This window comes from Bufo bufo, chromosome 4 (genome assembly GCF_905171765.1).
Source record: "Bufo bufo chromosome 4, aBufBuf1.1, whole genome shotgun sequence".
In the NCBI taxonomy this organism is placed as follows: domain Eukaryota; kingdom Metazoa; phylum Chordata; class Amphibia; order Anura; family Bufonidae; genus Bufo; species Bufo bufo.
Window position 1 is genome coordinate 175,312,558 of NC_053392.1, and position 17,165 is coordinate 175,329,722.

General features: G+C 43.7%; 1 protein-coding gene across 2 annotated transcripts in view; it reads left to right on the forward strand.

Annotated features, from left to right (window-relative positions):
- The window catches only part of ARHGEF26 (Rho guanine nucleotide exchange factor 26), a 169,333-nt gene that overhangs the window by 16,476 nt on the left and 135,692 nt on the right, over positions 1–17,165 (forward strand). For both annotated transcript variants that reach the window (XM_040428126.1, XM_040428127.1), the window contains exon 4: positions 4,397–4,539. In XM_040428126.1, coding sequence (XP_040284060.1) covers positions 4,397–4,539 — 143 coding nt within the window. The remainder of the gene's footprint in view (positions 1–4,396; positions 4,540–17,165) is intronic.

Consider the following 17,165-nt stretch of genomic DNA (forward strand, 5'->3'; position numbering starts at 1 on the left):
TGTAAGTGCCAGCCAGGAGCTACAGCATCCAGAGTTATCAATCCAGCTGCCCCAGATTGCTTCGAATTTGGACAGACACTTCCTTTTTTGATATACTCCTCTTTCTAGACGAATCACAATATTTAATCTAGCAACATATTCTGATATATCAGGAGGTATGGGCTGGATCCACTTTGCTGCCAATGTTTTCCTAGCTTGATATAACATTCTACCTATTCCAGTAATTATAACAGACTGTAAATTATTATCTGGATTTGGTGAGTTTTTGGTGAATTTGTTACTATCTATATTTGAATAAAAGGTGTATGATCCTGCAATTTTCACACTGTCCACTAGGTCTAATAATAGGTGTTGATTTTCTGTTGTGTACAGGTAGCCATTATCAGCTGACCAGAGACAGAATTCCAATGACAAGTAACACCTCTATATAGATAACAGAATCCACCATTCACAGTAGATGATATCACAGCTTATCTACTCCCTCCTGACCTCTGCACAGGTCACAGAGCATACCTAGAGAACAATAGGTTCAGCTAGTGATAGTGACTTGGAAAAACTTAAAAATAAATAACCCAAAATTCTAATAATACATTTAACAATGAAAGATGTTTTAAACAATAGGTCATTTTCTTTAAATTCCAGCCAATCACATCATGCACTGACCTACACAGAAAAACCCAGCTCTTTAACAGTCTTCATTTTGGCTTAAAGGGGAGGTCTGGTGGTAAAAGTATAGATTTTTTTCAGAACAGCTTTAAAAAAATAAAATAAAATATATATATATATATATATATATATATATATATATATTACTCGTCACTAGTTCCCTCCCCCCCGTTCCTGTGCTTCCCAGGTACCCCGTCAAACTCATGTGAAGCTCAGCCAGTCGCTGTTCTCAGCAGTGATCTGCCCCCCTGTACTGTGCTCATGCAGTCCCGTAGAGATAAATGGAGTGGCAGTGCTCATGACCAATGTGTGCCCCCTACCTTCCTATTCTTGTCCTGGTAGTAGTACCCCCACTGATCTAATAGTTATCCCCTCTACTGTGGATGTGTCGTTGCATGGAGAACTAATAGCATGAGCCGTATCTACTGTTCCAGTTCTCCTCTCCCCCACCTAAGCAATACAATCATAATGCCTCCCCTTCCAGCGCAGTAATCACTGAACACATAGGCACTGCATGCTGTTTTTATCTCGGCATTGAGCCAGGGAAGTAAAGGCCACAGTATTGATATAGCAGTATACATAAAACAGATGGGACATGCTAGTCAGTTCCCAAACGTTTCAATATGGATGATGTTGGGACTTTGTGTTTGCATTATACCGTACTGGAAAAAAAAACCTGAAAAAGACCTGATGCGATATGGTGTATATACTCTGATGCAGCCATCTTTACTACCAAGGCAACGTCTGCTTTCATCACTGAACACCAATGCTTTCCATTGATGGCCTCATCAGAGTTGACAGGAGGGCTATAGAGCGTCTACTGCCCTCATGCATACAGGGAGTGCAGAATTATTAGGCAAGTTGTATTTTTGAGGATTAATTTTATTATTGAACAACAACCATGTTCTCAATGAACCCAAAAAACTCATTAATATCAAAGCTGAATATTTTTGGAAGTAGTTTTTAGTTTGTTTTTAGTTTTAGCTATTTTAGGGGGATATCTGTGTGTGCAGGTGACTATTACTGTGCATAATTATTAGGCAACTTAACAAAAAACAAATATATACCCATTTCAATTATTTATTTTTACCAGTGAAACCAATATAACATCTCAACATTCACAAATATACATTTCTGACATTCAAAAACAAAACAAAAACAAATCAGTGACCAATATAGCCACCTTTCTTTGCAAAGACACTCAAAAGCCTGCCATCCATGGATTCTGTCAGTGTTTTGATCTGTTCACCATCAACATTGCGTGCAGCAGCAACCACAGCCTCCCAGACACTGTTCAGAGAGGTGTACTGTTTTCCCTCCTTGTAAATCTCACATTTGATGATGGACCACAGGTTCTCAATGGGGTTCAGATCAGGTGAACAAGGAGGCCATGTCATTAGATTTTCTTCTTTTATACCCTTTCTTGCCAGCCACGCTGTGGAGTACTTGGACGCGGGTGATGGAGCATTGTCCTGCATGAAAATCATGTTTTTCTTGAAGGATGCAGACTTCTTCCTGTACCACTGCTTGAAGAAGGTGTCTTCCAGAAACTGGCAGTAGGACTGGGAGTTGAGCTTGACTCCATCCTCAACCCGAAAAGGCCCCACAAGCTCATCTTTGATGATACCAGCCCAAACCAGTACTCCACCTCCACCTTGCTGGCGTCTGAGTCGGACTGGAGCTTTCTGCCCTTTACCAATCCAGCCACGGGCCCATCCATCTGGCCCATCAAGACTCGCTCTCATTTCATCAGTCCATAAAACCTTAGAAAAATCAGTCTTGAGATATTTCTTGGCCCAGTCTTGACGTTTCAGCTTGTGTGTCTTGTTCAGTGGTGGTCGTCTTTCAGCCTTTCTTACCTTGGCCATGTCTGTGAGTATTGCACACCTTTTGCTTTTGGGCACTCCAGTGATGTTGCAGCTCTGAAATATGGCCAAACTGGTGGCAAGTGGCATCTTGGCAGCTGCACGCTTGACTTTTCTCAGTTCATGGGCAGTTATTTTGCGCCTTGGTTTTTCCACACGCTTCTTGCGACCCTGTTGACTATTTTGAATGAAACGCTTGATTGTTCGATGATCACGCTTCAGAAGCTTTGCAATTTTAAGAGTGCTGCATCCCTCTGCAAGATATCTCACTATTTTTAACTTTTCTGAGCCTGTCAAGTCCTTCTTTTGACCCATTTTGCCAAAGGAAAGGAAGTTGCCTAATAATTATGCACACCTAATATAGGGTGTTGATGTCATTAGACCACACCCCTTCTGATTACAGAGATGCACGTCACCTAATATGCTTAATTGGTAGTAGGCTTTCGAGCCTATACAGCTTGGAGTAAGACAACATGCATAAAGAGGATGATGTGGTCAAAATACTCATTTGCCTAATAATTCTGCACGCAGTGTAGTGCGGAGACAAACAGGAACAACACCAGGTGTCATGGTGTGGGGTGCCATTAGCTACATGGCTGTTCTCATCTGGTATTTGTGGTGGGAACACTGACCAGCCTTCCGTACGTCCAGGACGTCACGGAACTAGTCCTAATGCCTTATTTGATTCTGTTAGGAAATGTGGTGTTCCTATAAGATAACGTGAGGTGAACGCATTGCACCCGCACTGAATCCAGACCCATTCATCTCTATGGGGCTGTGCACATGAGCGGTGATCTTCACGCATCACTTGTGCGTTGCATGAAAATCGCAGCATGCTCTATATTGTGCGTTTTTCTCGCAACGCAGGCCCCATAGAAGTTAATAGGGCTGCGTGAAAATCGCAAGCATCCGCAAGCAAGTGCGGATGCAGTGCGATTTTCACGCATGGTTGCTAGGAGATGATCGGGATGGGGACCCGATCATTATTATTTTCCCTTATAACATGGTTATAAGGGAAAATAATAGCATTCTTACTACAGAATGCTTAGTTAAATAGGGCTGGAGGGGTTAAAAAAAAATTAAAAAAATTTAACTCACCTCATCCACTTGTTCGCGCAGCCCGGCTTCTCTTCTGTCTTATCCTTTGCTGTCCAGGAGGAAAAGGACCTGTGGGGACGTCACTGCGCTCATCACATGGTCCATCACATGATCCAACACCATGGTGATGGATCATGTGATGGACCATGTGATGAGCGCAGTGACGTCCCCACAGGTCGTTTTCCCTCAAAGAACAAGACAGAAGAGAAGCCGGGCTGCGGGAACAAGTGGATGAGGTGAATTAAATTATTATTATTATTTTTTTAACCCCTCCAGCCCTATTTTACTAAGCATTCTGTAGTAAGAATGCTATTATTTTACCTTTATAACCATGTTATACTGAGAATACTGAACCCAGACCCAAACTTCTGTGAAAAAGTCTGGGTTTGGGTCTGGGTACCAAACATGGCAATTTTTCTCACGCGCATGCATTAAAATGCTTTGCACTCGCGGGGAAAAATCGTGCATGTTCCCGCTACGTACCCCCAACGCCCATGTGAAACCAGCCTGAGAGTGGCAGCAGTATCACAGCAAGGGAGATGCCACCCAGTATTAATGTGACCCTGCCTCAACCTATACCCTGCCGCAGAACCGAAAATAAAGGGGGCACCACCATGGTTGAGTAATCATTGACCAAGCGCCACTAGCAGATTATACTTTGGCAATCTAAGCTCATTCACATTAAGTTTGGCCGGTCTTCTTTTTTCAATTTATTGTAGCTTAGGTTATATTAGCAGTTACTAATATTATTCTCTCTTTGTTTTCAGAGAACGCCGTCTTATATCAAAACTACAAGGAGAAGGCGCTGGATATCGACTCAGATGAGGAAGCTGATGGCAAAGAGCCGAAAGAAGATCGCATTGTTGTTTTGTACAAACCTTTGAGGTCCACATGGAGTCAGCTGTCAGTGGTAAGACAATGGCCGATCATATTCTTTTTTTTTTTATTATTATTATTATAAATAGTTTATTGCTATTGAATCATATCATTGGTAATAACTTTTACTCAAGTCAGAGGCTTTAATTTCTTCTACTTTTCCCCATAAACTATCATCCAGATTCCGATATCATGGATATTCCCTTAACTTCTGACCGGGTACACGCCAACACCATATTCCGAATATTCACAAAATGTTATTATCCATTCCCCCCAACTACCCCGCCTTCCCACCTCCCCCGCCCCCCTATTATTATCGCAGGAGCCGACTGAGGTCATCTACTCGGGTCCAGGAGTACACCGTACCAGAGAATTCAGATCCATCCTGCCCATATCTGTTCCCATTGTCTAAGCTCTTTTTTCTCCCAAAATAATATACGTTCATAATTCTTTATCCTGTTTATTAACTGTTTCCATTCCTCAAACTCAGGCTCATTTTCTGATCCACATTTTCTAACTATTATTACTCTTGCAATTAATAGCCCTTTCAACCACATAATATGTTCCTTCTTATGCCATTTATCCATGGGGAGGAATCCTAATATTGCAAGTTCTATTACTACCGCAGGTTTTGCCTCCATCCTCCCACCCATCTCCTCAAATATCTTACCCCAATATTCTTGAATGATCGGGCAGGTCCATGTAAGATGAATAAGACCTGCTTGTTCATTTCGGCATTTCAAGCATCTATGATCCCTATCTTTATATATCTCAGTCAACAGTGAAGGAAGGAGTATAGTATAAACGATGAATTATATTACATTGTATTAATCTATGATTACTTGATATAGAAGCCCTTTTTATATCTTCCCATTGCAGTGCACTCCTACCCCCAATCTCCTGTTCCCATTTATTCTCACTCTTACATTTAATCATTTTACCTAATCCCTTCCTAATTCTTTTCTATATTTGTGCCATTGTAATCCTCATCTCTTTGCAATTACAACAAAAATCCGTAAACTCCTAATCATAAAATATCTCTTATCCTTGGTGCAATCATATGCGTGTTTTAATTGTGCGTACCTGAATTTGGTCAATTTATCAACCCCTTCCCCCGCACACAGCTCCTCAATTGACTCTATTCTCCCTTGTGTAACTAGATGTGACACCATCACTATACCCTTCTTTTCCCAAAATGTATAATTTTTGCTCACTCCGGACTCGCTTTCTTCCCCATATCAAATCATTTATAATCCTTCCCAAGAAATTAAAAAAGGGATCTTCTATCCAAATTGGGCATGCGGTCAGTATGTATAAATCTTGCAGGAGTAATACCATTTTCACTAGAGCAATTCTTTCAAATTACTATAATCCTTCAAATTAGCAGTGATTTTGATCCCCAGATACTCAAACTGTTCTGTGGGTTTCAGTATTCGAACATCGGTAACATTGCCACCAACTTGTCGGTTCAGTGGCAATAATACTGATTCTGCCCAATTTATTTCAAATCCCGAAATGGCTCCAAAATCTTTTACCATCCTCGTAACATAAGGGAAGATTTTCCAGCCTGCTTTCAAAAAAAATCAATACATCATCTGCATATAGGCTTATTTTATCTCTAATCCCACCTCCCCCAAATCCAACTATCCTATCATCCATCCTGATTTTACACGCAAGTGGTTCTAGGAAGATCGCGTATACTAGAGGGGATAGAGGACAACCCTGTCTAGTGCCTCGATATATCCAGCGCCGTTCACAAGATTCGCCGCGCCTGCGGACTTCATTCCCCATTATGGGCAGAGGCACAAGAGCGTTTAATGTGCATGTGCCGGCCCGTACATCTAGCCGGCCTTGTGCCTCTGCCCATAATGGGGAATGAAGTGCGTGGGCGCGGCGAATCTTGTGAACGGCGCTGGATTTCTGAAGAACCTAGGGCGGGCCAGAGGGGTGAAAGGGGAGGGGTGTCATATGAAAAGCGACGAGGGACCTGGGCACCGGCCGCTTGAACGCCGCCCCTGGGCACCTTCAGACCTAATTTAGATATTGAACAAAAGTGTTTTTTGAAGAAAATAAGCGACGGCCAGCTAAACAGTAAGTAGCATTCACATATGGGGACTATAATGCAGATCATGGTGTTAGTGTTCTATAACGGTCAGTTTAGGTGAAAGACTCCCTTTAAAGGAGTCTGACCATACCCCCTCAACATTTATTCTAGCAGTCTATATAATAACCACACCCACTTAATAAAGTTTTCCCCCATATTCATTTTATTCATAACCTTCCAGAGGAATTTCCACTCCACGCTGTCGAATGCTTTCGCTGCATCCATCGACAGGACGGAGCGGTCCTCCTCTCCCCTAATTGAATATTTACCAATGCTCTACGGATATTTGTTTGGGCATGATAGCCGATCATATTCAATATTATGGGTGCATGTGGTGTTTACCTGAAGTATGAAGCATTGTGAATATGTTTGCGTAACTTTTTATCATGTAATTATAAGACTTTATTAGACTTGACGACACCTTAAAAGTTAAAGGTCATTTTAGAAGAATTTACACAGCTGTAGTAGCAATTTACTTGTATAGTGCTATTTTTGGAATTGCTTCCCTTTAAAGGGATTGTCTCACTTTAGCAAATGGCATTTATCATGTAGAGAAAGTTAATACAAGGCACGTCCTCATGTATTGTGATTGCCCATATTGCTTCCTTTGCTGGCTGGATCCATTTTTACATCACATTATACAGTGATGTATAGGAACAGTATAGCAGAACCTGGTGTCCGTTCACATGGATTAGGATCCATGTAATACAGGCTTGTCCTGAATTTGCCAGAGGATGTACAGATGTAGCAGGGTTAACACTCACAACACTCTCGTAACTGAAATTTCTTAACTCATTACGCTATCTTGAAACAAAAGCCATTGAAGTAGTTTGCTTAACACATTTAGTTTAGATAACACGTCTCATAAAGCATGTGTGTGTTAACAGTACTACATCTGTATTAACCCACTGTATGTGGCCCCTACCTAATCCGTAGCGCTGTGCACAGATCGTATACACTCACATCTGACTTTGTGTCCATTGTGACTTTATTCCTGCATGTCGCCCACGGAAGCCGTTGATCTGTGGGGATGTTTTTCAGTATTGGAGGAAACCACGCATTATTTTTAAATTTTGCTACAGCTTTCTGTGAAATGATACACGGATCGTCAACCTTTTTATCATCCTAAAGTCAGTGACCTGAGGATACATCTGGATTCTATAGATATAGAGTGTATACTCCTTTATACACTCGGCATCCAGTGTCCTGCAGGCAAGGCTGTACTAGCTAGAGGAGACCTGCACGCTAGCATCTGCTGGAAATGTGGCACTTCACTTCACGTAGTGACTATAGAAAGACAATTCTGAATATAGTAGGTGGAATTAAAGGAGTTCTCTGAGCTTTCTTCAAAATCTCGCTGTGCTTTGTGTGGTGGAGGGAAGACAGTCTACTCAGTACTTACCCCTCCGTCGTGCTGCCAGTTCCAGAGTCACCACTTCGCTCCCCTGACCACCGGGACTGGATGTGGGCTCATTTGCTCAAGACTCGACTGAATGTGTTCCTTAGTCTTCCTGTTCAGGTGCATACTGTAAATGCAGCTGAACAGGAGGACCTTTATACTTCCAGATGTTCAGGTAGATTATCGCTAACAAGCATTCGAACATAGAGCAATAATCTGCTGGCGTAAAGATGCCACCGATTACCCAATGCAGACACCTAAATCATCGTTTGCCGGCAGCAGATTGTGCACTCTTCTCCGGGAACGAGCGATGGCATTAGCGATCACTCCTCCCCATACTGTGGAGGTTTCCTCCACTGAAGAGCAGGCGATTGTCAGGAAGGAACGCTTACTTCCCGAGAATTGCTTGCTACATGGGGCCATTAAAAGCCCTCGCTCCGTGCGAGCGTAGCCTTCCGTTGTTTGTATTTCTGCTCGCTGCCGGCATCGCAATGGTGAACAGGTGTAATTGCAAGCTGTCCCATTCACTACTATAGGACGGCTTGCAAGGGGTTTTCCAGGATTTTAACATTGATGGCCTATCCTCAGCTGGTTGAAGAGAAGGCTGCGCTTTCTTGTTTAACTGCGCACCATCGACATTGCAGCGGTGAGCAGGTGTAACTACTAGACGCCCCATTCATTTCAATGGGACAGCTCATTCCTATACACTTGAATAGAAAGGAGCTGTCCCATTGAAATGAATGGGGCGTCTAGTAGTTACACCTGCTCACCGCTGCGATGTCGATGGCGAGCAGGTAAACAAACAAGCGCAGCCTTCTCTTCAACCAGCTGAGGATAGGCCATCCAATGTTAAAATCCTGGAAAACCCCTTTAAAGGGGTATTCCATCTCAGACAATGGGGGCATATCGCTAGGATATGCCCTCATTGTCTGATAGATGCGGGTCCCACCGCTGGGACCCGCACCTACAACGAGAACGAAGCGTGGATCGCTGTGGCTGGAGGACCCCGGATTTCCCTGGGTCCGTCCACCACCAAGTGCTGCTCCCATAGAAGTGATTGGGAGCGCACCGCGCATGCACGGCCCATGCTCCCATTCGTTTCTATGGGGCAGATGGCAATAGCCGAGCCAGCACTCAGCTAGTTTCGGTGGCCCCATAGAAATGAATGGAGGGTGGCTGCGCATGCGCAGTGCGCCCTCCGTTCATTTGCCAGCTCCTTTCTCATTGGAGGTGCGGGTCCCAGCGGTGGGACCAGCACCTATCAGACAATGGGGGCATATCCTAGCGATATACCGCCATTGTCTGAGATAGGGAAACCCCTTTAAAGCCGCTTTCACACAGTCAGTGTTTTGGTCAGTGATTTCCATCAGAGATTGTGAGCCAAAACCAGGAGTGAAGGCTACACAGAGAAAAGGTATAAGGTAAAGATCTGCACCTGTTCTGTGTTTTGGACCAAAAACTGACTGTGTGAAAGTGGCTTAAGGGACAAATGCCGCCAGGACCTGAATGGAAGAGCTCGCATCCAGTCCTTACAAGGGGAAGGGTGACACCCATTTATTCATACATTTCTACCGGAAATCACAGAGGAACAGTATAACGCAGAGCTCTAAGAGAAGATGCTCCAGAATTTTTATATTATGGTTAATCTTTTTTTTTCTTTAATACCAATACACAGACATCTCAGGAGATCTGATGGGCAATCTTTAAAGCGACCTGTAATTTACTTGTGGAGTATCTAGTAGATCGGCTGACAACGAGGTCACAAGGAATTTGTGATACTCATTGATTTCCTTCTTTTTTAGAAAATATTATAGTATTATATCACTATTATATTATAAAGGTGTGTATATATATATATAAAAACTTCCCAGCACATACCGTGGCTTGTGGTCTACAGTTGGAAAGCTGTAATTACATGGCTTACAAAGTTTGACTTAAATAGAGATTAATAATTGACGCCGTTCTCGTAGATGCTGGAGATTCAGAAGCTTCACCAGTAGTGGAGAAGCATTTCTGCCTGAGACATTTTTCCCATAGTTAAATCAATAGAGGTTGTGCTAGGTCGCATGGCACCCATCTTTTGTCTCTGCGTCCATCACAAGTGAGTCTTTGTGGGTAGAGGGGAGGGTGCAGCCACATGCTGGGGAGGGCAGCGAGAGACCTTGGGAAGATCTGCGGTGGCAGAGGGACCTTTTAGTGCTCACCGTTCAGTGAGTGTAATGGTTTTTGTTAACGGGTTATTGAAATGCTGAGCCCATTGGAAGGGGCTTGTGTTTTAGTTGAGCGGGAGCCAGTCTTTTCATGCTGTGTGCTGGACTCGGGAGGCAGGAGAACCGCAGCTACAGATGTGAGACGTATGTTAACTATCACTCCTGTTGTCGTTTCACCCGTGTGGACCTCGGTCATGTCACATGCTGTGCAGACAGTCTGCTTAGGTTCATGTTTTTATTTCTACATTGATAAGGTAGAAGTCCTTGTGACCCAAGGGGGATCTTTCAGGTTCTAGTAAGATATGTTGAAAAGTTCTTTTGGTAAAGTAATGGGGTGCTGATGGCCTTACTCCCCTAGGCTTTGGGAACCTGGCTTTAGTATGCTGCACAGCTCCCTCCAGCCTGCAGAAAAGTGTAGGCTTGCTGACCACTGTGAAGGTATGATATATGTCCTATTGGATGAGTACATGGAAGTCGTGTGTATGAAGTGAGGACAGATGCTTCCATAAGTAGCCGCATGGCCACCTGGGGGGCCGCACGAAAGCTAACAATTGAGTTTTTTCAATAACTCTCTTAGTGTGTCAGCCTGATGTTTCCTCAGTTACTGAGTGAGTTGAGATTGCACCCCAGCTCTGCGGACGGAGCCAAGCCCTGGGTTTCAGTATTTCTTTCACAAATCCAAGTTAGCATTCATCACCATTACTGACGAGAGAGCCGACCGTGAAATTACCCTGAGTGCATTGTGTGCTTGGGAGGTGTCGCATCTATGGACTTTGTCATTATACACTCTGTCATTCATTTAACCGCTTGCTTCGCGTTTCGTTCTGAAGGCTGCAATACATCTGTATATAAGGCATCAAATTGGAAAGACATATGCAAACTGTTTGCTCATATTTGTGTTATTTTGGCGGTTTTAAACTATGGGGTCATTTACGATCAGAAATACCACAAATAACCTTTACGCTGCAATCTGTGACTTTTCACCGCTCATGCCAAGTCTAAAAAAGTGGTCTTGGCGGGGAAGGGGACAGGCTGACAGGTCTGACTCATTCGTCATTTTTCTATGCTTGTTTTAGGTGTAGAAAATGGTCTAAATGTAAGACCGCTAGGATGCCAGCTTACATTTAGAGCGGCGCTGGATACGCTAAAATTATGTAGAGGACGATGCCTCTACATAACTTTGGCAGACCCACCGCCAGCGCAGGGGTTGACCTCCTATATTTTTAATCCAGTTTTAAAGGACATCTGTCAGCAGATTTGCACCTATAGAACTGGCTGACCTGTTACATGTGCGCTTGACATCTGAAGACATCTGTGTTGGTCCCATGTTCATATGTGCTTGCATTGCTGAGAAAAATTATGTTTTCATATATGCAAATCACCATCTAGGAGCAACGGGGGCGTTCCCGTTACACCTAGAAGATCCACTTTCTTTGCAACTGCTGCGCCCTCTGCACTTTGATTGACAGGGCCAGACAGGTGTGATCGCTTTTACACTGCCTAGCCCTGTCTATCAAAGTACAGAGGGTGGGGCAGCTGCAGAGAGAGCTGAGCCTCTAGGAGTAACGGCAATGCCCGCGTTGCATGTTTTGTTAAAGGGGTTCTGCAGTTTGATTAAACTGATGATCTATCCTTTGGATAGATCATCAGCATCTCATCGGCGGGGTCCGACACCCGGGACCCCCGCCGATCAGCTGTTTGAAAAGGCAGTGGCGCTCCAGCAGCGCAGCGGCCTTCTCACTGTTTACCGCAGGCCCAGTGACGTCACGACTAGTATCACTGGCCTCGGCGCGGCTAAGCTCTGTTAACTTGAATGGAGCTTAGCTCCGCCCAGGCAAGTTGATACTAGTCGTGACGTCACTGGGCCTGTGGTAAACAGCTGATCGGCGGGGGTCCCGGGTGTCAGACCCCCGCCGATCAGATGCTGATGATCTATCCAGAGAATAGAACATCAGTTTAAACAAAGTGCAGAACCCCTTTAAGGCATTTTTAAACGCATATTTTGACACACATTTAGGAAAATTTTATGCAGAATACATATCGCTTCTTGTAACACTTCATGTATTTTAAAATCGGGATCATAAAAATATGTGCCATATAAAGAATGGTGCATATTTCATGTAGAAACCAATGACTAATATACTCTGGTGCTATATTTATACATAGATATACATATCTATACAGGGGGACCTGTAGCAAAGGTCTGGAGGTGCCCTATAATGCCAATAGATCAGTGGGGTCTGGTGTTTGGTCCACCCGCCACACCCTTCCCATGAAATTTACTCCAATTCACTACCTGTTCTTTGCACCGTTCTTGGCACCCAATAACAAGGGAGATGAGATGGCACCAAACATGGCAGATTCCCCTCTTGCCATCGGCCCATAGCAGCCGCAGTGCTGCCACTTTGAATATGCAATCAGTAATGACCTTTTAATACCCTAAATGACTTTCCATGAATTAATTCCCCATATTCCATAACAAAGTTTTCAGGAATCTCATTTAGACTGGAGGATGATGGGATTCCACTTACAATTCCCTCTCCAAGTGTCTGCACTGTGGATTTCCTGCTGCCATCAGGTCGGTCCCTGGTCCTATCTGAAGCAGATAAGACTGCGACACAGAGCAATTACAGGAGCGCAACTATGTCATGTGTCGGAGGCGAACTGCGACTGTCACCCGTGTTTATGTCGTCAGGTTGTCTTCTTTGCTCCTCAATATTCAGCCATGGATCTGTTTTATTAGGAGCCATATTTATTGCTTTTGACTGAATTTCGTTCCAGTTGAAGATGTTCCTGTTATATCTAGTAAAACCGGTTTAGTGTTATGTTGCTACGCAATTCCCCCCTGGCAAAAGTAAGCTAGCCCCTTAAAGGGAATGCGTTACCTATATTTTTTCTGCCATTTTATACCAGATAGTGACACACATCCTTTTTTCTAAGCTTATTTTACATTCTAATTGTAGATTTATTTTTTCAGTTTTGTTGTCTATGCCGTCATCTTGCCTGAATTGTTAAAGGCAATCTGTCACCTGGTTTGAGCATATTAAGGTGTTACTACTGCCATGTAGCATAAAATACCTTATTTCTTGCTGTAGTCTTCATTTTTTGTTTCATGGTTTCATTAGCGATAAAATCCACTTTTTATGTTATGCAAATGAGTGTCCAAGGTGCCCAGAGGGGCGTTATTATCCTTCTCTGGAGCCCAGTAACTCCCCTGTACAGTGCCCAGCCCGCCTTCCTTTAGAGCCCGAGCACGCCTCTTCCAGCATAAGTAACTGCCCACACCCGAACTCCCCCCTCCGCTATGTGATTATTTGGATGTAACTACGCCCACAGATTCCTTGCGTCCGCTCGGTGAAATCTCACGCAGGCGCAGTACCGCAGACTGCCTGCGCGATGTAGAAGCCCATGAGGGCAATAGCTTTAAATTTGTCACTGGGTTCGGCGCATGCCCAGAAACACATTTGAAGCTATTGCCCTCAGGAGCTTCTACATCGCGCAGGCAGTCTGCAGTACTGCGCATCCGCGAGATTTCACATAGTGGAGGAGGGCAGCGGCAAAGAGTTCGGGTGTGGGCAGTTACTTATGCTGGAAGAGGCGTGCTTGGACTCTAAAGTAAGGCGGGCTGGGCACTGTATGGGGGAGTTACTGGGCTCCAGATTAGGATAATAACGCCCCTCTGGGCACCTTGGACACTCATTTACATAACATATTATCGCTAATAAAACCACTAAACAAAAAATGAAGACTACAGCAAGAAATAAGGTATTTTATTGTACATGGCAGTAGTAGCACCTTAATATGCTCAAACCAGGTGACAGATTCCCTTTAACATCATTTAGAGCTATGCTTTATAGGAGACACCATGGGCCATAGACACAGTGGAGAGGAGGAGGGGGGGGGAGTTCTCTAGACATGCTCTGTGACCTGGGCATTGTACAAGGAAACAGTAGATAAGCTCTGATATCACCTACTGTAACTGGTAGATCCTGTGTTATCTATATATCGGTGATATCTGTCATTGTCATCCTGTCTGTGTTGATAATATGATGACTGCTAAAAAGTGATCACCGCGGAACAGGAAGTCTCGATGTAGTATTAGGATTAGTTGCCAGTGTGCAAACTACAGGATTTTTGGATTGCTTTTTTTTTTTTTTTTTTTTATATAGATAGTGAAATATAAACTTTGAAAAATCAAAAAAATAAGTTTAAAAAGCAATAGGTCATTTTGTTACTATTAAAACACCTTTAATGTAATATCTTTTGAGTTTCCAAGTCTGGAACTTAGCAACTTAGCACTCAAGTGCTGTTTTCAAATAATATAATTTTTTTGTTAATTTTGCTTGCTAATAAATACATGGGTTGTGAAAATAAATGTACTTTTCCTATGGCGCTTTACTTAGTCTCAACCCAGGGTGATCAATCAGTTCAGGAAAGAATTGAATTGAAACATCTTGAAGTTGGGGACAATCCTTCTGCACACCTTTGGTACCCTTTAAGACTCCCTTCGACTCCTTTCTGTGCACCCATTATCTAGTGGGCCATCCTCTAGGTGACAGCCATACTACACGGTCTCCCCATCTTGTGGTCCAGTTGTGCTGTATGATATTTGATGTATGATGCATGTTAGAAGAATAATAGTAATACATAGCCGTCCTCTCCCCAATTTCCCACTCCTCATCTTCTCATCGTACAGAAGTTAAAGCAATATTTGTAAACTATATCGGTAAATGACATATTGTACAGACACTTATCGATTTTTCTTGGAAAGTACATTGGCTTTGGGTGTATGTCAGGAAACATATCACTGGTCACAAAGCTGAATACTTTTACTGTACCTACAGACTGTCTAAAAATGCTGCATATGAAGCTTGCGAGTGGACAAACCTGCAGCTTCTTGTCACACACAGATACCAGGGCGCTGTCTCCAGCCGACCATGTGCTATATGAATGGTAGGGGTCCACCAGAGCCAGCTCCGAACTCTTTGAGCAGCTTGTACCAGTCTGTTTAATGTATTTTTTATATTAAGTATGTGTTACCCCTCTTGATGTACAGCCCCATGGAATGAATGGCTCATTCAAATAATGATAGTCATAATAATTCACAAAATACTATTTACCGGTCAGCCATAAAATTAAAACATTAAAGGGCATCTGTCAGCAGATTTGTACATGTAAAAATTCTTTACGTACTTTGATTAACAGGGCCAGGCACTGAAAACGTCATCACTGCCTGGTGCTGTCAATCACAGTAGAGAGGGTGCAGCAGTTTTGCAGAGATGTAGTGTCCCACTAGGTAGGCGTGGGCACTACACAAGGGTCAATTGGTTAGCGTGTTACTTCTACTCACAAGGGACAGTGATCTTATATTTAACTATGCATTTGATGTATTTTCTATGTGCTTTTATATGCAATGTTTCCCCTGTGTTATGCGTAAACAGGCCTATTAGGGTGTAGTTAGGCATCCTAGACGCTAGAGGGAGATAGGGAGCCCCTAGTATAAATGTTCAGGCCCAGACAGGGAGGGGGGAGTTCAGAGTCAGGAGTCTGTGGAGACAGAAGTGAGAAGGCACCAGCCAGAGATATGCTGAGGGCCTCCTCCTGACATGCAGCTTGATAGCCCTGGCTGCTAGCTATGACCAGGAGGCTAGTGAAGAACCCTAGCCTGCCTGTAGTCCAAGTGAGCCTCAGTTAGCTCAGAAGTCACCCCAGTAGTAGGACAGGACCTCCTGGGAGAAACCTGCAGTTACCCTCAAGCCAAGTAAGGATATTACCAGTCAGATAAGTACCCTGATAAGCAGAGGATCTATAAAGCAAAGCAAGTGCCAATACTGGAGGAAGATTATTTGAACCAGGGATTTAAGCCAGCATTTAGGCATCCGGGCCTTGGGATTGAAACCAGACAGGAGTTCTAAAGAACAGTGTACACTATTTCCGAGGAGAAGGTACAACCTGATTCTGAGTGTGTTGTTGATTGCCCTCCATGTATCTTGCATGATTAATACCTGCCATCTTCTGAAATAAGCCTGCTTGTGAAGCATTTGATATAAGGGACTGCATTACCATCTTGATGTATAAAGTTGGACTGTTCTAAGTAAAGCAACGTTTGGTTCACTATACCACCTGTGTACCTCACTTATTGCTGCTGAAACCGGTGTGCCACCGTTACAGGCACTGGCGTCACGAAACTCAAAAGGGACCTTGCTTCAGGCACTCTAAATTCCTGCAACATCCAGGGCACCTCACACAACATCAGGCCTGGTCTCTACATACAGAGTGTGCCCCAGAGGAACTTGTGTCTACCTCTCCTTCACTGCCGCATGCCTGCCCATGGTTCTCTTCAAATAGTGAGTAACCCTCGATTGCCCATAACTGTGACCTCACTTCGCTATACCCTGCAGGTCTGGCGTGCTGCAGAGAGAGCAGAGCCTGTAGGTGTAATGTCAACCCCCCCCCCCTCCCCTCCTGAATTGCTCCTAGAGGCTCATTTGCATATATGGAAACTTTAATATTTCTCAGCAATGCGGGCACATATGAACATGGGACCAACAGAGATGCCTTCAGCTGCCAAGTGCACATGTAACAGGTCAACCAGTGTCAGAGGTACAAATCTGCTGACAGATGCCCTTTAAAAGACACATGATGTGACAATAGCGCCTGTCATGTGGGGAGGGACATATTAAACAGCAAGTAAACTATCAGTTCTTGAATTTCATATAATGGAAACAGGAAAAATGGGCAAACGTGGGTGTTTGTCCGACTTTTACAAGGGTCAAATTGTGATGGCTAGAGAAGTGGTTTTAAGCATCACCAAAACGTCAAAAACCATGATTAGCAGGGTCATCTAGAGACTAGGAGACACTAATGGCAGGAGCATTCATTCCCCCAGTAGCTGAGTTTTAGAACTCTGAATGAATGTACGGTATTAAAAGGGATTCTCTGAGACC